Source organism: Myotis nattereri (assembly GCF_964212035.1).
Source record: "Myotis nattereri genome assembly, chromosome: 4".
NCBI lineage: Eukaryota > Metazoa > Chordata > Mammalia > Chiroptera > Vespertilionidae > Myotis > Myotis nattereri.
The window spans coordinates 108,976,680-108,997,595 of NC_138079.1; the positions used below are offsets into that span (position 1 = coordinate 108,976,680).

Genomic DNA, 20,916 nt, shown 5'->3' on the forward strand with positions numbered 1-20,916 from the left:
AGCGTGCTCTGGGGGAACTTGACAATTGCCCCATCTTCGTCTCTGCAGACAGGCCGGTAAGGACTGGTGGCTCCATGATGCTTGGAGTTCTGAACCCCAAGTACCAGTTTCCAAGCAGAGCAACTGCAGCATGAGCTCTAGAGCGTTCATGTTGCTGTGGCAACAGAAATGCCTCTGATTTGCAGGGACGTGGTGGTAAGTGACTATTTGTAAAAGGTTAGCAAGAGTCAAAGAAATCCAATGCCCTAAGGTAGCCACCACTCTGAAGGCAGCTGTCGGTTCTAAGTGGGTAAGCATAGGACCAGTAATGGACAAAATCCATGTAGAGAATTCCAGGAGGGTGAACCAAAACCGGACAAATAAGAGAACTAGGGTGACAGCTGCCCAGTGGGTACCCTAAATACAATTCATGACTCGGCAGTGGGGGACTGTCCATGGTGGGAAGTCCTCCTGGGAAGTTCAAGACTCACAAGTCCTCGTGCTGAGCTTCTTATCGCACATACACTGTCTGGCATAGGAACTCAGGGTTGGCTCATTAGCTTATCAATGTCACCAGTGCCTGGGGTTCCTTCCTCTCTGCCGTGCTCAGCATGTCAGCCACGGCTCCCTCACCGACCCAAAGGGGCTATCACAACCACCAGCAGGACAAGAAAGAGATGTCTTCGCTTATCAGAAAGGACAGTCTTGCCTAGAAGCCTACCCAGCTTCCGCTCCACAGCCCACTGAGCAGAGCTCGGTCACATGCTCATTCACTAGCTACAGACGCCCGTGGGAAAGCAAGTTGCCAGGCATCTCAGCTTCTAGCATGAAAGATTCCTGTGCCAGAGTGTGAGGGCCACAGTGGCTGCCGGGAGGCAATCAACAAGGTACCGAAACTTTACATCAACTCATACCAGCCCTAGCCAGTTTGGCTCAGTGGATAGAGCGTCAGCCTGTGGACCAAAGGGTCCCTGGTTCAATTCCGGTCAAGGGCAGGTACCTGGGTTGCAAGCTCCTCCCCAGCCCAGGCCCTGGTCAGGGCTGTGCAGGAGGCAACCAATCAATGCATTTCTCTTACATCGATGTTGCTCTCTGTCTTTCCCTCACTCTTCCACTCTCTCTAAAAATAATGGAAAAATATCCTCAGGAGAGGATTAACAAACAACAACAAAAAACCCTCATACCAAGGCTTCTGCCATACATAACCTTAAAATATCCATACCATCATTCACTTAACCCAGTGGTTCTCAACCTTCCTAATGCCGCAACCCTTTAATACAGTTCCTCATGTTGTGGTGACCCCCAATTTCATTGTTACAAATTGAACATAATTAAAGCATAGTGCTTAATCACAAACACAAGATGTAATTATATATGTGTTTTCTGATGGTCTTAGGCGACCCCTGTGAAAGGGTCGTTCGACCCCCAAAGGGGCCTTGGCCCAGAAGTTGAGAACCGCTGACCTAACATGGTCCTTAAATCAATACATCTTTGGTTTACCGTGACTTAGGTAGGAAATTTTACATCCCTATTACAAAGGCACTACTAGATACATTTTTCCAACCCACGTTAAAATAAATTCATAACAATTAAAGCAAAAATTATTTGCCTGTTTTACCTAGAAGCATCCCTTGCCTCAGTAGTCATACAGGGGGGGAGAGGGGGGTGCATAGTAACGGGACAAAGTCATGTCCTCCTAGTTCCTGGGCCCTGGTATCAGCATTTCCCCAGCAAAGAGCCATCAAGTGCATGCAAGGAAGGTACTCTTCCAACCACCTTTCCGCAGCCGTGGGAACAGCTCGGCCCCGCCCACCACTCTCCATGCCCCCCCCCCACTGTCAAGATGAGAAGACATTTATAAAACTTTTATATAATCTTGTTAACCAATGTCACCCCAATAAATTCAATAAAAAATTGTAAAGACATTTGGCACCATCACAGTAGGAGAACTAGCAGGTTTCCTATACAATCACAGCCCCGTCTAAAATGTTTTCTTTTTTTCCATTACAATGAAAAATGCCCCAGAGGCTGTAAGGACCTCTACGTGCCTTGGCGTGAGACCATCCCAACTTCTTTGTCTCAGGGTCCTCCCTCACGATGACTGTGGACAAAGAGAGGTGACCAGGGCCCGTTACTTACATCAGAGGCTGGACCCTTGTCGGCGCCCGGGCAGGAGAACGTGACAAATTCATGGCACCGCTTGTGCACAACAAAACAGCAGACTGCAAAAGAGAAAACAAAGGGAGGAGGCGGGGAGAAGGAGAGTGGGAGGAAGAGAGGAGAGGGAGAGAGAGATGGTTAAAACCTGGCTTCTCGGCAAGTAGAGGCTCTACGGCAAAGTAACAATGCCTTTGCTTCTGCCCCTATCTTAGCTGAAGTCAAACTGGGTACACGATGTTAGGTCTTGCAAACTAGTTAACTTTCTAAAGTAACTGGGTCCAAAAGTCACATATACTCAACATGACACTTGCTGGGCATCACTTACATTGCCGGGTTTGGAGGGTTTGGGAACAGAGCGCTGTTCCTTAGATGGGGCGCCATGAGAAGTAGCTGGCTTGTGTCAGGTTCATAATGCACAAGAAACACGTATATGTAAACACTAGAATGGCACATAGGCAGGCAGGTATAGGAAGGGCATGTGTAAACAGAATGAGCAGGAGAGGCAGCCCCTCGCCCCCCATCTCACCCAGGAGCAATGCCCAGTAGGTGGAAGAGTGGGAGAAATCAGCTGCGATGTTTACACTAACACATTAGTGATTTGCAACCAAATACATGCACACTTACTCTGTATTTGAATTTGTTTGAGTTAAATGCATCAGTGCATGGCTCTACTATTTGGGGATTGTATCACTTGGGCAAAGGGGAAGTCAGAGAATGTATACAAAAATAACAGATTTTTTTTTATTCCTATCTTCCTTTGTAGTTTTGTTATTCAAATCACCTTAAACAAACTCTAGACTGTGGGTTCCTGGAGGACAGGCCCCATGTTAAAGGAAGAGCATCTTTCTTTTTTAGTTTATTCTATTTTTCAGTAAGAATTTTACATTCAGTATTATTTTGCATTATTTTCAGGTGTACTGAAGGTTGCCGGGGCGGGGATGGAGTTGGGAAATGGGTATTAAAAGGGGAAGGATTAATAAGTACAAATTGGCAGTTACAGAATAGTCACAGGGATGTGAAGTGCGGCACAGGGAATACAGTCCATAGTGTTGTAATAACTCTGTATGGTGTCAGATGGATGTGAAATTTATCTGGATGATGACTTGGTAAGTTATGTAATGTCTAATCACTGGATGTACACCTATAACTAATATAATATTGTATGTCAACTGAATTGAAAAATAAAAAATTATTTAGGACCTGTCCAAAGAGAGCCAATGGCGGTGTAGGTAAATGCCGGTACTCGCCACCTCCCACAACCACCTCAAAATTACAACTAAAATACAGAACAACCATCACTCAGAACCACCTGAAATCTGGCTGAATGGAAGTCCCACAACTGGAGAAGAAAGCACATCGAGACTGATAGGAAGGGTGGAGGCGAGGAACAGGCTGGTCCCACACCCACGTGTGGCATGTTTTTAATCAGGAGGGATATTGTGATGGCAAAGTCCTCCCATTAGGAGCCAGGCATCCCAGCCCAACAGCAGACCCTCAGCCCAGGGTTCCAAAGCTAGGAAGAGAAGTTCCCGTAACTTTGGGCTGTAAAAACCATCAGGGAGCATGGAACAGACTGATATACCTCAATGTGGGGTTGGGGTGACAAAAAGAGATAAGCCAAAGAACTTATATACTTATGTGCATACCCTATAGACACAGGCAATAAGTTGGTGAAGTCTGGGGGGGGCGGGCGGGGGAGGCTGTATGGGTCTGGGGGGAAAGGCTGGGAGGAAGTGGGGAAAGAGGAAAAATAAGAGATATCTATAATGCTATCAACAATAAAAGATAAATTTTTTTTAAAAAACACAGCAGGGACTTTTCCTGAGTGACACAGAGACTGCTAGAGTCCCAGACAGTTCCTCTCAAAGGGACTGAGCACAAACTTACACAGTCCCACTCCCTCTGAGTTCCCAAACTGGGTGGTGGCTTTTGGGGATCAACAAACATACTTGGAGGAACTGGGTTGTCTGGCATTGGGGCAGGAACTCGGGGGAGGCTTTCTCCCAGACAGGGGTGCTCACAGGGGTCACGGTTCCTATGCTGGGACCTCCCCTGTCACAGAGCTGACTGGCAGTCATATCTGAGTTTCCCTTAGTGTGGCCCATACTGCTGGCTCCCTCTGGTGATTCCCTGAAACCCGGTCCCATCCAGTTTGCAGCCCCACCCAAGCTATTTGCAGCAGCTTTTCCATATGAATGGCCTGTGCTGGCTCAGGCTTCAGAATTTCCTAAAACCACTCAAACAAGCAGCAGCTGGAGTCAGCATGCCCCAAAACTATCAATAAGAGGCCCAAGACCCAGCACTAGCACCAGCCTGTTTTGCTTCACAGCTGGGCCTCACCTGGGCACTTCCTAGCCCAATACAAGTAGCAGCCATCTGCAGATCTCTTTGTAGCTTCTGCTGGGTGGCCCCAGGCAGTGGCTGACTTTGCACTTCCCGGAAGGCCCTATAGCCAATGCACCCAGTGGACAACTTCAGACCATACGAGATTACAACTCTATACATTCACAGCAACACACTCAAGGGGCAGACTCAGTGAGCACCAGAGCTCCACTGAAGCAACTCCTGCTACATAGGGGTGTCTCCTGCACAGCAGGTCAATTCCTCCAATTCCCAGTGACAGCAAGAGCAATCAAGGCTCGACTACAACAAGACTGTGCACACAGCTCACACAGGGGCGCACCTAGAGTGTCCAGCTCAGGTGACTGGGGAGGCTGACCCACTGGGCCCTACAAGACACCTACTACACAAGGCCACTCTACCAATTCCAGAAGACATAATAGCTCTACCTAATATACAGAAACAAACACAGGGAAGCAGCCAAAGTGCAAAGACAAAGAAACATCATATATAATAAAAGGCAAATGTGCAAATCAACCATACAGCAGAACAACTGGTCATTATGATGCGCACTGACCACCAGGGGGCAGACACTCAATGCAGGAGCTGCCCCCTGGTGATCACTGCACTGCCACATGGGGAGCGGCGTTCATCCAGAAGCAGTGCTAAGGAGCAGGGAGTCCAGCTTCTGGCTGGTGAGTACAGTGGCGGTAGTGAGAGCCTCTCCCACCTCTGCTGCAGGCGGGTGGTAAGGAGCGAGGGGTCCCTGACTAGTGAGAGCCCCGGACTGCAAGAGCAATGTCTAACTGCCAGCTTAGGCCCGATCCCTGGAGAGACAGACATCCCCCAGGCATCCCAGCAGGCAGACATCCCCCGAGGGGTCCCAGACTGTGAGAGGGTGCAGGCTGGGCTGAGGGACTCCTCCCCCAGTCCCCAGTGCACAAATATCATGCACTGGACCTCTAGTGTTACAAATAAAAGAAATGGAAGCAAGCAAACTACTGGATACAGAGTTCAAAACAATGGTTCTAAGGTTACTCAAGGATCTTAATGAGAGCTTCAAGGGACTCAAAGAGAGCTTCAAGGGACTTAGTGAGACTTTCAAGGACTTTAGTGAGAATGTCAAAGATATTAAAAAAAAAAAATACCAGTCAGAAAGTAAGCATACATTAACTGAAACAAAAAATAATTTATTGGGATTTGACAGTAGAGTAGAGGATTCTAAGAATCAAATCAATGATTTGGAATATGAGGAAGCAAAAAACAATAATCAGAAGAGCAAAAAGAAAAAAGATTCCAAAATATGAAGATAGTGTAAGGAGCTTCTGGGTCAACTTCAAGCGTTCCTACATTCACATTATAGGGGTACCAGAAGGAGAGAGAGAGAGAGCAAGATATTGAAAACCTATTTAAAGAAATAATGACAGAAAACTTCCCCTACCTGGTGGAAGAAATAGACTTACAAGTCCAGGAAGTGCAGAGAGTCCCAAACAAGAGGAACTCAAAGACGCTCACACCAAGACACATCATAATTAAAATGTCAAGTGTAAAGGACAAAGAGAGAATCTTAAAAGCAGCAAGAGAAAAGCAGTTAGTTACCTACAAGGGAGTGCCCATATGACTGTCAGCTGATTTCTCAGCAGAAACTTTGCGGGCCAAAAGGGAGTGGCAAGAAATATTCAAAGTGATGACACAGCAAGGACCTACAACCAAGATTATTCTACCCAGCAAAGCTATCATTTAGAATTGAAGGTCAGATAAAGAGCTTCATGGACAAGAAAAAGCTAAAGGAGTTCATCACCACCAAATCAGTCTTAGATGAAATGTTGAAGGGTATTCTTTAAGAAGAGGAAGAAGAAGAAAGAAGAACAACAAAAATATGAACAATAAAATGGCAATAAATACATACCTGTCAACAATTGAATCTAAGTATCAAAATAAACCAACAAGAAATCTAGTGAACAAAATAAACTGATGAATAAATTAGAATCAGAGGCACGGAAACATGGAACAGACTGACAAATCTCAGAGGGAAGGGGGTAAGGGAGTGAGAAGAGATTAACCAGAGATCTTATACGCATACATGCAATACCTATGGACACAGACAATAGGAAGATGAAGGCCTGGGGTGGGTCAGGAACCTAGTGGAGGGGGGCAGTGGGTGCAGTGTGAAAAGGGACAACTCTAATACTCTCACAATAAATATTTTTTTAATTATTTAAAGTAAAAAATAAATAAATAAAAGAGCTATAAAATTAAAAACAAAACTGCAAGAGGAAAAAAGTGGGACAGAGGAAAAAGTTAAATATTCAAAGAGATTTAAGAAACATATAAACTAAATGCAATATGTGGGCTTTTGATCCTAATTAAAGGCAACAGCTGGTTCAAAAACTATGAGATAATGTCAGGAAAAACTCATTCTGATGTTGCGAAGGGATTATTATTACTGATATTGGGCAGAAAGAGTGAAGGGGAAAGGTTACCAACAAGGAAACAAAAATGGTTTTATCATCAGGTTTCTCATTAGCAATTGTGAATTCTTCAATATGACAGAGCAAGCAATATCTTCAAAGGTTAAGGAAAATCCATTTTGAACCTACAAAACATTAAAGTAAAAGTACAAAAGAAAGACATTTCCAGAGCACAAGAACTTAGTATTTTTTACTTCCTACAAAAGGAGAGAGAGAGAGAGAGAGAGAGAGAGAGAGAGAGAGAGAGAGAAGAGAAGAGAAGAGAGAGAGAGAGAGAGAGAGAGAGAGAGAGAGAGAGAGAGAGAGAGAGAATTTTTTAAGTGAATAAAGGAGGTGTAAGAAATAGTGGCGAGTGAACAAAAAGCTCCAGGAGTGAGGAGGGGCTGGGTCCTGCGGGGCCGGGTGGAAGGGCTCTGGAATTCGGAGACCCCTGTCTTCCTCCCCAGGAGATCACAGGAACTAAGAGAGGCCACATGGGACATTACAAGTTTGAATATGTGTGTCAACAATTGAGAATAAGAATGGAAAGATTATGTGTAACTTGCAGATCATTAAAAGATAAAACTGGACAAAGAAAACAATCCAACTACACTTCCAAAGAGCCCCATACGCCCCAAGTTCATATAAATGTCACTCTTTGTTGTTGTTTTGCTTTTATATGGCATCACTTGCATTTTAAGCTCTTTAATCCTCTGGAATTTCCTGGTATCTGATGTGGCATGGGGATCTAATTTGCCGTATTTTTCCAAATGGTAATCAGTTGTCCCAGCATCTTTTATTGAATAATTCGTCCCTTCCTCACTGACTTCAGACGCCAACTTTACTGGATGCTAATTCTGCACACTGGAGTCTGCCTCTGGCCTTCCACTCTGTTCCCCTGGTCTGTCCTGTGATACAGCAACGTAAGTTCTAATTACAGTAGCTTTGTAATGTATTAATCCGGGCAGGGCGATCCTCCCTCATTATCCTTACTTTCAACATTTCCTACGTTTACTGCTCCGAATGAACTCTGGAATCAGATGGCCAAGCTTTTAAAAATACCAATGGCTATGTTTACAAATAGGAAAGCAATGAGTTGGCAGTACTGTATGTTTATTTTGTAAGCATCTTTAAACTCGTAATAGTTTTTCTGAGCCCTCAGTTTCCTTTGAGTTTTCCAGGTAGAGAATCATATTATTCCGCATAATGCCTCTTTTTTCCTTTGCCATATTTTACACCTAGAACTTTCTGAGCAGCATGGGATAGAGGGGACAACAGCAGGAAGTCCCGCCTGTTTGAGTCTCAGCCAGCTCCACCTGTCCATCACTGTCTGTCAAACTGGCTTTTGGAATTCATATTTTTCCTTGGAAACTGTCCATCTTGCCTTCCATTGTATTGTTAGTTCCTCTTTTTATTTTCTCTCAGGTTTGGCTTCTTTGTTGTCTATTTTATTATCCTATCATTTTAAGGAAGCAAATCATGTCTGTATTTTTCAATGCTACTGGTTTTTTTCCTACTTATCAATTGCTACTTTTACTTTTATTTCTCCTGCTTATTATCTTTGTCCTACTTCTTTTATTTGTATTCCTTGTGCTGCTTATTGGTTAGGAATGTTTTAAGTTTCTAAGTGGTCTATTATGGTTTTCATTTCTTCCTTGGCACAGAATTACTTATGAAAGTTGTTACGGGCCCGCAACCCTACCCTCATTTATCAGAAGTTGCTTTAGTCTAAACCTTTCTTCAAAATATCAACGATGATTTTATTCATCCTTCCTCTCTGTGTGGGAGGGAAGGGGGCTCGTCTCTAGCTACCCAGTGTCTACCACAACTCTTGGACATAACTGATACATGGTAAATAAATGTTTGGTGAATGAATGATTGAATGAATGAATGAATGAATGAAAAAAATGAATGGCATGAGCCATAGAAAAGGAAGAAAACCCGACCAGCTTCACGGTAGATGTATCCCTGATGGCCGTCCACCTTCCAACACCAGGGTGGCCGCATACGCGCCACTGACGAGGCAGCCACCCCGTAGCCGGTAGCTGCAGAGATAAACCACCCGGCCCACAGGTGGGATCAATGGCCCAGTGACCTGACTCCACCAGCACACGCTGCAGAGAAGCTGGGCACAGACTTGGGAAAGACAATGAGCTTCTGGTGCAGGTACCGCCTCTACACGATGTGCTTCTGAGAAGCTGTGCAGATCACATTTCCCAATAACCAGAACACTTTAAAGAGAAGCAGTGCGGCTGGCTATTTAAAGAAACAAACCAAACCTTTCCTGATACAAATAAACACCCCCTCATTTCTGTTTGGCAAATTCAGGGAAAGACCAGCTTTTCTTAAATAAGAGGCAACATTTACTGAGCTGCTGAAACCTGTGCCAGGTCGTCCTCGTAACAGGCACTGGCAGGAGCCCAGAATTCCTGGAGGGCCTGGTTCACGCGGCAAGTCCTTGCTCTGCAGAGCGGAAGCTCGCAGCCCACCTCTCCTCCAGCCTGCCGTGCTTTCACAGGCTGCACACAGGGTCTCCGGCTCAAATGCCTGGGGTTCCGCTGGGAGAACACATGTGCGACTTGTGTAAACAGGAAAATTGCCACTCAGCTCCGCAGGGAATGAGACTCACGTCCCAAGCTCCATCCACCTACACCTCCCTTTTTCAGTGTAAGATGAGGACCACAGGCCAGCTTGGCAGGTAAAACAGTGCCTCCCTCACCTCACCGGAGATGCCCGTCCTCACCTGGGGAATGTGTGACCAGGGGTGACTATGGTACCTCGCGTGGCAGAATGGACTTTGCAGGTGTGATTCAATTAAGGACCTTGAGATGGGGGTCATCCTGGACCATCTGTGGGCCCAGAGGGATCACAAGGATCCTGTCGGAGGGAGGAGGAGTGGGAGGAGGAGTTGGAGCGGGGGTTGAGGTGCTGCATTGCTGGAGAGGACGGATGGGGGCGGGCTCCGGTAGCTGGAGAGGCCTCGGGAAGGAAGGCATCCATCCCTGCTGACTCTTTGATTTTAGCCCCATTTTAGACTGCTGGCCTCCAGGACGGTGAGATCAGGCATCTTGTCATTGGAAGCCACTCGGCCGTGGGCAGTGGTTACAGCCGCCCTTGGAACCGAGTGCACCAGCCAAGGAGCAGAGCATCTGCATGGCCCCGACGCAGAAAACCACAGTCATGAGTCTTGGGGAGCATCTGCCCCAAGAAAGCACAGGGACCCCAACTCACACCACCCTGCACCCCACCCCAAATCCCACCCACCACCTTCACGTAGCCACCGCAGTCCAGAAAGGACTGTCAAGCCATCAAAATTCTATTTTTGTTTTGTTTTTAGAGTTGATCCACCTCTTTTACCCTGTCCTCACTGGGGTCTTAGTGGAAAACCAACATCTCTGGGAAACCATCTTTGCCCCGAAATCCACATCAACCTGAGAGGGGACTTCAGCACTGGCTCCAGGTTCCTGGGTGGAGGACAAGGAGGGCCCTAGGCACGCCCCTGGGGTCAGATGGGCCGGGTCTGAACCACCCAAGTCCTTCGCCTCTCGGATTGTTTCCTCCTCCACAGTGGGAGTAACAAAGCTCACACAGACAGCACAGGCCAAGTGCTCCGGCGTGCGCCTGCGCAGGGGCCACATGCCAATCCAGCTCTGCTGTGTCTAGGGGGACCCCTTCTGCTCCCAGTGCAGAGCTGACTCGGTGTCCACGCTCAGGCGGCGCTTCCCCAAGCGCTTTCCCGAACCATCTCCATGACCAAGGCTGAAAGGCCTGGTCACCATTTCCACCCAACCCCTCGCCTGACTCCCGTGGCCATGCCACCTGACTGCCAAGGGCTCTCCCATCCCTGCTTCACCTGAGCGCAAGGCGCCTGGGGAGGGGCCTGGGGAGGGGTCTGGGGAGGGACCTGGGGAGGGGCCTGGGGAGGGTACTGGGGAGGGGTACTGGGGAGGGGTACTGGGGAGGGGTACTGGGGAGGGGCCTGGGAGGGGTACTGGGGAGGGGCCTGGGGAGGGTACTGGGGAGGGGTACTGGAGAGGGGCCTGGGGAGGGGCCTGGGGAGGGTACTGGGGAGGGGTACTGGAGAGGGGCCTGGGGAGGGGCCTGGGGAGGGGTGCTGGGCACAGACAGGGCCGCTGATGCTCAGAGAGCAGCGTCTGCCTGAGGCGTCCGGGCAGTCGGTGCAGCCTCGGTGTGGGAAGCAGGCGTGTCTCCGGCAGCTCTCAGCTTCCACAGTGCCCTTCACCGTCCAGCTCGCTGCCCCGAAGAAAGCTCCCCGCTTCCCTCGCCCCCCCCCCCCACCCAGGCGGTGGCTAAGCTCCCACGGATTCGTCCTTTGCCAACATCTTTCACGCTGTCTCTCCCGAGCCCCGGAGCCCCACTCATTCCTCCCTGGCTGCCTCGGCACCTCAGACGTGGAGTCTTGCACTAAAGCCTCATCCCACCTCCCCTCTGCCTGTGACCGTGGTCTCGTCTCTAGGAAGCAAAGTGAAGATGGACGGCCAGTGTCACATGAGCGTCATGAGAGCTATGTCGTGTGTGACTGCACAGCAGCAGAGGGCACAAAGTCAGCCCCCAGGAAGGCTCGCTCACTCCCTCCAGGGGGCGCGTGGCCCAGCTCTGCAGCCGAGCTGCCTGTGAGCTCTGGCCTTGAATGAGCCCGCTGACGCGCTGGTCTCAGTGCCCTAGTCTGTGAAATAGAAGTAATAACAGGACTTTTCTCATAGGGTTGCCATGAGGATTAAATGGGTTGATCTTCGCACGGTGTGTGGACACAGCTAGTCCTACTGAGTGCTAGGTTTAGTCCATGTTATCCCTGCCTCTTCCCTGCACGCCAGGCGGCCTGCACACTCCCTCTGGAAGCAGTGCTGGTGCTGCTTCCTGCTCCAACAGTCACTGCTGCCTACTCCCAGCAGCACCGTCCAGTGTGGCTGCCACCAGCTACATGGGGCTACGTCAATCAAACTAATTAAATAAGACTTAAACTTGGCTCCTCATTCACACTAGCCTCATTGCGAGTGCTTCATAGTCACATGTAGCTAGAGACCACCATGGACCCGGGTCATAGGAAGGCTGCTGGACAGCTCTGGCTAAAGAACCAAGTTCAAGCCTGTGGCCTGGCACCCACGCCAGCACAGCCCCCGTCTCACTCCACGGCCCCTCGCCTGCGAGGTGGGATCTGTCCCCTTCTACAACGTGTTTTACTCATTCCCTGGTGTGTGGATTTGTTCCAGAAACACGGGAATGCCCACAAGGAAATGGTCACGGGCAGACCACATAGGAAATGCAAGGCAGAGGAGCCCGGTCTCCAACGAGCAGACCGACGGCCAGAGGGCCATAAAACAGCACGTTCCATAGGCTGAGCCAACTCAGAGCCCACCGGACAGGTCTGCCCGCCTCGTCCCACCTCCCTTACGCCTGTGACCGTGAAGCAGCCTGGGGTGGCGCCGCGCAGAGGGTGCAGCTGGGCCCACTGAGCACATGCCTGTCCCAGGGACACTCGCTCCATCCGACAGTAACCCTGGGGTCACTGTCCTGTGGCCGGACAGGACTTTTCACAGCTCTGTGCAGGCCATCCAGAGACTCCTGAGCGGCACCCACTTAGAAGCGGGGTGTTAGGGGGACATCCTGGCTACATAGCATCTCCGAACTAAAACCCAGCCACAGAATGGGACAGGCCACCTACTTCACACATGGCTGTGAGGAGAAACCAGATTAACATGCCTGGTGCATGCCTGCCTCATATCTAATTCTCAATAAAAATATGAATGAATGTATTAGCAATGAATGAATGAATGAGTGGCCTCTCTTGCCGCCCCACACTCAGAAGTCACTCACCCTGGCCGGCTCAAGGGAAAGGTCGCGCTGCGTGAGCGCAGGTCATGCACAGCCCGCGTGGCTGGCTTTGAGTGTGAGGATCTCTTTTTAAAACAGTGTCCCATGCTTACGGCTTAACATTCAAACATCGCAGAGGAGTGTCCAGGTGAGAATCACTGCTCTGCTCCATTAGTGCAGGAGACTGTTCTCGCCAGGGTCCACCAGATCCTTCACACACGAGAGCATCGGTGTGAATCTACGTGTGTGTGTGCGCGTGCGTGTGTGTGCGTGCGCGCGCGCGCGCGTGTGTGCGCGCGTGTGTGTGCGTGTGTGTGCGTGTGTGTGCATGTGCGTGTGTGTGCGTGTGTGTGCGTGTGTGTGTGTGTGCGTGCGTGTGTGTGTGTGTGTGTGTGATGTGTGTGTGTGCGGTGGGACATCCTCTGTTTTCTTCCTGGGTTTTATCTGTGTCCCACATGACACAACTCCGCACCACCGGTTCCCAGCATGTTGAGGAGCCTGCTATCTGCATGCTTTCCCCAAACTGACGCAGCCAGGCCCACTCCACCCCAGCACCCCGAGAACCACCGCCCATGCCCCACAGCTGCAGCCTCCAGGGTCTGTCAGTCCTCCCTCATTTGTTTATCGACAGCCGAGCTCTAGGGAGGGAACTCAAAAGCAATAACCTTGAGGGGTCAAGCAACCACAGGAATGTTTTTGTTCAGAATGTCCCCAAGTTTATTTAATTAAGCAAGATAAGCGGTGGAGCCAAGCAGAGGTGAAGAAGTCCTCAGACGTCAATAAACCCGTGAGAAGAAAGGCGCCTGCCACCACCACCTTCTGCTACACCAACCCTGGGAGGCAGTGGGGGCAGGACAGCCGCTGGGGACACCCTGCTGGCTCGGGGAGCACATGGGGACTGCCCTTGACCCCGTGGCCTCCCGCTTTCAATCAGGCCCCAATGTGGGGGCAGCAGGACATAATGCCCAGCCTAAGAGGAAACACCAGCACCCCTTCATTCACCAGCCATATCAGCCACACCCAGACGCAGAGCGGGGGCCAGAAGAAGACCGGGCCCTGAAACCAAGTGGGGGACATCTCTTGTTTCTGCCTGAGCAGCACCCATCCTTTGTGCTTCTGCTTTGGGGGTCACCCTCTCTGAGCCCCAGTTCCTGTGAGCCGGCTAAGGCCGCCCTCGCTCCCCTCCCCCCACCCCCAGCTCCCCTGACATAAAACCCAGGCTGCACTGTATGTTTAGGGTGGGCGTGTGGTCAGGGGCTTGTGCCAGAATCATCAGGAAAGAGGACGCCCTTCCCCGTCGTGTTGCTAAGCTGCCAGGGAAGTGAGTCTGCCAGCTTCGTTTTCACGAAGGAAAGGCTTTTCTGAGAACGAAGCCAGCAGAGAAAAGCAGAGCAAAGAGATGTCCGATAACCGCATCCGAGCACCTGACCCCACCAGGCCTTGGGGAGACCCCCGCGACTTTTCTACGAGCCCACAGATCCCTCTTTAAGTAAACCAACTGAATGAAGTGCTTGTTTCTTGAGACCCAAGACTTCTGACTCATACACCAAAGGTTAGAAGTAGGAGAGTGGGCAGTGAGGGCCCTGTGTCCCCCTGTGCTTCATGTGTTCCTATAAATAAACCTCTCTCCTTTTTCAAACAGGGCTCTGGTAGTAAGAGCACTCAATCCGATCGGCGCCGGGGAACAGGAAAGCTGGGATGCAGCGCCTCACACCTCCTCAATCCCAGACTCACAGCCTCACAGACTCACCGCTCATCCAGGCGTGCTCGGTAAGAGAAAGCCAGGAGCTAGACCTGAAGGCCTCCTGACCCTCGGGCACCTGTGATTGGGCTTCTGTTCAAGAGACGGTGCATCCACCTTGCCAATGAGTTCGGAGAGCTTCGCACCACCTGCCATTCCCAGCTCCTGCTCTTGCTCGTGAAGGTGGGGCCACACAGCACAAGGCCAAGTCCTTTCTTGACATGACAATGAGTTCTATCCACCAACTTGTGCTTCTGAAGCTAGGTGGCGTGAAGCCCAGAGACAAATTCATGTCCAAAATCAGCCAATCACACTTTTTCTCCTGTGAATTTGCTTCTTGAATCAATGGTGTCCCCATGGGAAGGTGGCCCATTAGTTCCTGCCACTCAGTCTAAGAGCTACTCTGGACCTTGTACTTTCTAAGCAGAACCCTGCACACTTCCCACTGATTTTATAAGACAACTAGACTCAATTTCCGTTGCTTACAAAACCTAACAACCCTAGACAATTTAAAGACATCTGATCTCCTCCGAAGCTGATGCAAACGTCCTCCCCACCACATCCCTGAGAGTCACCAAGCTTCTCACTGCCCACTCCACCTCCTCAAACAACCTAATATTAGAAAGTTCTTCAGGCTGCACACGTCGGCTCCCGTGTGCCTCCCCTTGCCTGTGCCTCCCCTTGCCTCCGGGATCCTGCCCTCTGGGCCCCTCCTTCCTTTCCCTAGCTCCTCCAAATGATTTCACATATATGTGAATCTAAAAACAATACAAAACAAAAACAGACTCACAAAAACAGACACCCAAGGGACGGTTACCAGAGGGAGGGGGTGGAAGGGGGGAGGAGATATAGTCAATAATCCTATATAATAAAAGGCTAATATGAAAGTCAACCAAAAGGCAGAACGACCGGTCACTATGACGCCCACTGACTACTAGGGGGCAGACGCTCAACACAGGAGCTTCCCCCTGGTGTCAGTGCACTCCCACAGGGGGAGCGCCACTCAACCAGAAGCCAGGCTCACAGCTGGCGAGTGCAGTGGCGGTGGAGCGGGCCTAAGCCGTCAGTCGGACATCCCCCCAGAGGGCTCCCAGACTGCGAAAGGGCACAGGCCCGGCTGAGGGACCGCCCCCACCCGAGTAAAAGAATTTCCTGCACCAGGCCTCTAGTACTGTAATAAGTTCGCATGGTGACACATGATCACTGGGATTAGTGGGGCGATCACATTGTAAGGCATAAAAAGTGTCAAATCACTATACAACTGAAACTAATATAACCAGTTTTAAGATTGTATAACAACTATATTTAAATTTTAAAAAAATTTAGAAAAAGTTCCTACTCATAGAGTTGCTGAGAGATTAAATGCAACAACATATTAAACACTTTAACAGAAAAATAAGCCTAACACAATAACTGGCACAAAGTATGTTCATCAGAAATATTAGCTATTGCTTTTGTTCTTGTTATTACTAATAATAATAGCTTTCATCCCCCGACTGTTACCTCCACTAGGCAGCAGAACTGCAGGCTCTGGTCACTCCCACATCCCTAGTGTGGCACAGAACAGATCTCAGGGCCCTCCCATGACTGACCGGTGCAGATCTGTCTCCAGCATGCCCCCCCTCTCCACACCAAACACTCCCTTCCCTCCCAGTACATGTGAGCGTCCAGGACACAGCCTCCTCACCATCATCCCAGTGCCCGGAGGCGCAGAGCAGTCAGCAAAACGTCCTCATGCTGAGACGTGCCACTTGCTTCCTTTTTTATTTGACTAAGTCAATTGAGGTTAGAAAATTTAAGCACAGAAAGAAATTGGGAGGAAATACATAAAATGTTGACAGCGGCAATAGTTATCTCTGATTACAAGAGCATCAGGGTTTTGTTGTTCTTCTGTAATTCTGTATTTCCTTAATATTCTAAAATAACAAAGCCAACTGTCAGCTCACCAGGCATAATTTAATACAAGAAAACGTACCATTTTGGATGTACAGTTCGGTGAGTTTTGACAGATGTATTACACCCGTGTGATTACCACTACAATCAAGACATGGGCCCTCTCACCACCCCAGTTCTCTTGTGCCTTTTTACAATTAACCCCCTCGCCCCACCCCAGCCCTGGGCAGCCACCAATCTGCTCTCTGTTACTCTAGATAATGGAACCATACCATGTATATTTTGTCTGCCTTCTTTCACTCAGAATAATGTTTTAATTATTAGTTGCAGTGGCCAGTATCAGTAGTTAGTTTTTATATATGGTTATCCTAAGTTTGTTTATCCATTCATCTATTGATCAACATTTGGGTTTTTTCCCAGGTTTCTGGCTATTAAAATTAAAACCGCTATGAACATTTATTTATATGTCTTTGTGTGGGCGTGTAATTTAACTTATGTTGCTAAATACCTAGAAGCAAAATGGCTGTGTCATACGTTAACTCTGTGTTTATCTTTAAAGAAAAAAAAAAAAAATGCCACTGTTTTCCAGAATGCTTGTGCCACTTTATTTTTTTAGAACGAAAACAATCCAATACATTATTTTAATGGGTTCATATGTCTTTTCGGAGTCTCAGCAGGAAATGGAATTCACCCTGGATGTTCAATTAAAGACACTGACAACTAACAACCATAGGAAACTGTTACCACACATAGGACTACGGTTTAATCTTGTGAAATAATGTCAGAAAAGCCCAGAGAGCTGGACCAAGGGAGAGGGCCGCCTGCCAGGAGCTGCCACTGCAAGGGGCCAGCGGTGGAGGAGGGAGCGGAGGCTGGAAATACTCTAACACCTCTCTCCTCCTGCCTCTGGGCTCCCGCTGCTCAGCCAGCAGGGTCCACCTCCGGGCAAAGGCCAGGGCTGAGAAGGGTGGAGAAGGGTGGTCCCAGGCAAGGCTTGGGGTAGGGAATAGACACTGTCTGTCCTCAGAGGAGTGAGAAAAAGAACAAGGAGAAGATTAGCAATGTTCCCAGGGTCAACACTCAAACCAACCTGAGTCTTGGGTGATGGAACCGTTACTGCTACTACTACAAGTACAACAATAACCACAACTATGATTGCTCTACTCCTAATACCACCGACTCAACAGCAGCGGCAAATACCTTATTGGGTGCTTGCTACAGGGGTCCCCCTTATCCGCGGGGACAGGTTCCAAGACCCCCAGGAGATGCTTGAACCACCTGCTTTCCACAAGTTCACATTACACCACTTTGCTTCTACAAAAGACCTATATTATGCCCTGCTGGTTTGTCTCAGTGGATAGTGTTGGCCTATGGACTGAAGGATCCCGGGTTCGATTCCAGTCAAGGGCATGTACCTCAGTTGCAGGCTCAATCCCCGCCCCCCGGTCGGGGTGCGTGCAGGAGGCAACCAATCATTGTGTCTCTCTCACATCGGTGTTTCTCCTCCACCCTTCCACTCTCTAAAAATCAATAGAAAAATATGTTCAGGTGAGGATTAACAAAAAAACAACAACAACAAACTAACAAACAAAGAGACCTATATTAGTACAGCAATGACTTTTTGGGTAAAAAGCGAAAGTCCTGTTTGGATCTCTTTGGGCAAAGTCACCTTTAGGAAGCAGGGATCTGCTCACTCGGGGCCATTCTGGCTGCAGAACGGCGTCGCAGGAGAGGGGGAAGCCTCGCGTGCTGTGCTCCTCCTCCTCACACCCTCTCCCTCACAGCTTGTCTGGGTCACCTCCGAGTGCCGGCATCACCACCCCTGCACGTTTGGGCCATTACTAAATCAAAGAAGGGCCGCTGGAACACAAGCACTGTGACCCCAGGACAGTCGATCTGATGGCTGAGGCAGCCACTGGTGAGTGAGGGCGGCGTGTCTGCAGGGTGGACCGCGATGACTCACATCCCGGTGGACGGGGAGGGACTTGCGAGAGCTCGTCACACTGCTCAGAACGGTGTGTAAGTGAAACCTACCAATTGTTTATTTCTGTAATTTTCCGTGAATACTTTCAGACCACAGTACACTGGGCGACTGACACTGCAGTATAATCCAAGCACGTGCTAAGTGTGTCCAGGATTATCTCATGCAACCCTCACAACAACCATAGAAAGGAAGTCTATTCTTCTCCCCTTTCATGTCTAAGAGAAGCTGAGACCTTCAGAGGCTCATAACACCTGCCCAAGGGACTCCGAGGTTGGTCAGCCCTGACCACTCCCCACGGTGCTCCCTCAAGGAGGTCGGAAGGCTGGGCGCCAGTGGCCAGTGCTCCCCCGCGCGGGGAGGACGGGCATTCCCGCCTCCGTCTCCTCGTTCATTTGTGAAATAGTGAAGGCCCGCCGTGGGACCACTGGGAGAACTGAACGCAACAGAGCGGCCAGCAGACGCTGATTTTGAGCCCCGGGGGTCTTGTCACACCAGGATCACTAGCCTTGCAAGGACTGCAACAGTTCCTGCCCGACAAGGAACGGGTGGCTCAGAGAGACTCCCGAGCCTTAAAGCACCTGCCAGAGATCAAAGGGCTAGCAAGAGGCAGTGGAGGGATCTGAACGCAGGCTACCCATCTCCAAAGGCACACTCCGCCCTTCAGGGGAGAACAGGAAGGGTGACACACGTACAAAGGCGAGGGTTTGGCGCCCTCGCTCCCAGGCCCACATTTTTGCCAACATGCAGTTTGGCTCCAGTGAGTGGCTTCCGTCAGCAGCAAAGCGGCCAGCTCCCGGGACCAGCTCCCAGGACCAGCTCTGTGGTGCTTCCCTCCTTCGCCCGGTGCTTCCGCCTGCAGAGCCCAGAGCCCAGGTGCTGCCCAGGGCCCAACGCCTGGCATCCTTACTGACCTTGTAGACTGTATATAAGTGGGTACCAAGCGGTGCTTCTGCCCTTTGGTGCCTTCTCAGAGCCAGCTTAACCTGTGGCACCGCTACTGATTTCCCGGGAAAGCCCCAGGTCTCAATGCAAACACACGCCGCCTCCAGTCCCGAAAGGCAGCGTTCTTGCCACGTCCTCCTCCCTGTCACTCGAGCACTCAGCCCCGTGCGCTGAAAGCCCTCTGCTCTGTGCTCTGCGCCGGGCCCCGATGTTTCCTGCTGGCGCTGACTCGGTGGGGAAGGCACATGTGAGCCACGAGGCTTCAAAAATAGCCTGGAACTTTTCAAGGAAGGGCCCGCAGTGGGATGACAGGCAAGCTATTCTGCATAACAAAGGCCTGTGTCCCCAGAGGCAGGCACAAGCCCACCCTTCCCCACGTACACACATACACCCATCAATCATGCCTGAAATATCCTCCCTGTGGGCGGAAGAGAAGATAATGCTGTGATCAATGAGGCTCCGAGCGCTGGTGGGGTGGACTCCACCCAGGGGGGTAGGCAGGTGGGGGGGGGGCGGGGGGGCGGAGAGGGGGTATTTTCTACCGCCAATAGGTCAGTTTTTCTTGGAGTTAACCCACTGAGGTAATAAATGATGATGAAGAACAAGGAGGAGGAGGAATCGGAGAAGGCGGTGGAAACAACAATAGCTGGCATCTATGATGGCAACAGCAACAACAGCCTACTATGTGCCCGGTATTGTTCTAAGCTCTTCACATAGATCACCTCATGTAATGCTCACAGCCATGAGGTGGGAATCACTAATATCCCCATTTTTCAGATGAGAAAAACGAGGCCTGAGAAGTTAAGTAACCAACAGCCTCTGCTCTTACCTCATGCTCCCCACAAAGAGCACTTATCCCGGCCGCACTGCAGGGCGGGGAGGGCGGTCTCTCGTCCTAAAACTGTCTGGGGAGACAATGCAGGGAACAGCTTTCTTTCAGGTCCCAGGAACGACTTGAGACCCCCCGAGCCTCAGCATCAAGGACCGCTTACTACTTACCAGGCACATCTGTGAGCAGCGTTACTGCCAATAACCTGCTGAGGTAGCGGCCTATTATCCTCTCCTTCCAAGAAAAGACTGTGTCTGTGCGCTGGCTGCCCCCGTCTCCCCCCAGGGCCCACTCCGCCTGCCTGCTGGGATCTGACCCCGACGCCACCCTGCGGAGTAATCTGGGGCATCTGCCCCACTTCTTCCTCACCTCCACGTTGCCTTTGGGAGCAGCGGCCTCCCTCCAGACCACGTTCCTGCCGGCAGGCCCTCTTCCTGAGCTCCCGCCCCCCTCCCTCTACCTGCTCCTTCCTCCTGGAGGTGCTAAGTAACACCTCTGTCAGCTCCCTTCGCTGAAGCCTCCCAGCGAGAGTTTCCTGCTGCGATCCTGACAGATAGATCCCATTTTCCCAGGAATCTCACCGCCCACTCTCCCAGAGCCTCCTGCTGCTAGGAATTGCTCCTGCTAGTGTCCTAAGTGCCTTTCCCCAGTTCTAGTCCCAATCCTTCCCACACAGGCTCTCCCTCAGTCCCCCAAGGTCACATACTCAGGCAACAAAGCTATTCATTCTCTGCTTCAAAGCCGGCTTCCCAGCCCACGGCCCACA

General features: G+C 50.2%; 1 protein-coding gene across 2 annotated transcripts in view; it reads right to left on the bottom strand.

Moving 5' to 3' along the window:
* The window catches only part of PRKCB (protein kinase C beta), a 291,692-nt gene that overhangs the window by 147,025 nt on the left and 123,751 nt on the right, over positions 1-20,916 (bottom strand). For both annotated transcript variants that reach the window (XM_081089650.1, XM_081089649.1), the window contains exon 3: positions 2,119-2,201. In XM_081089650.1, coding sequence (XP_080945776.1) covers positions 2,119-2,201 — 83 coding nt within the window. The remainder of the gene's footprint in view (positions 1-2,118; positions 2,202-20,916) is intronic.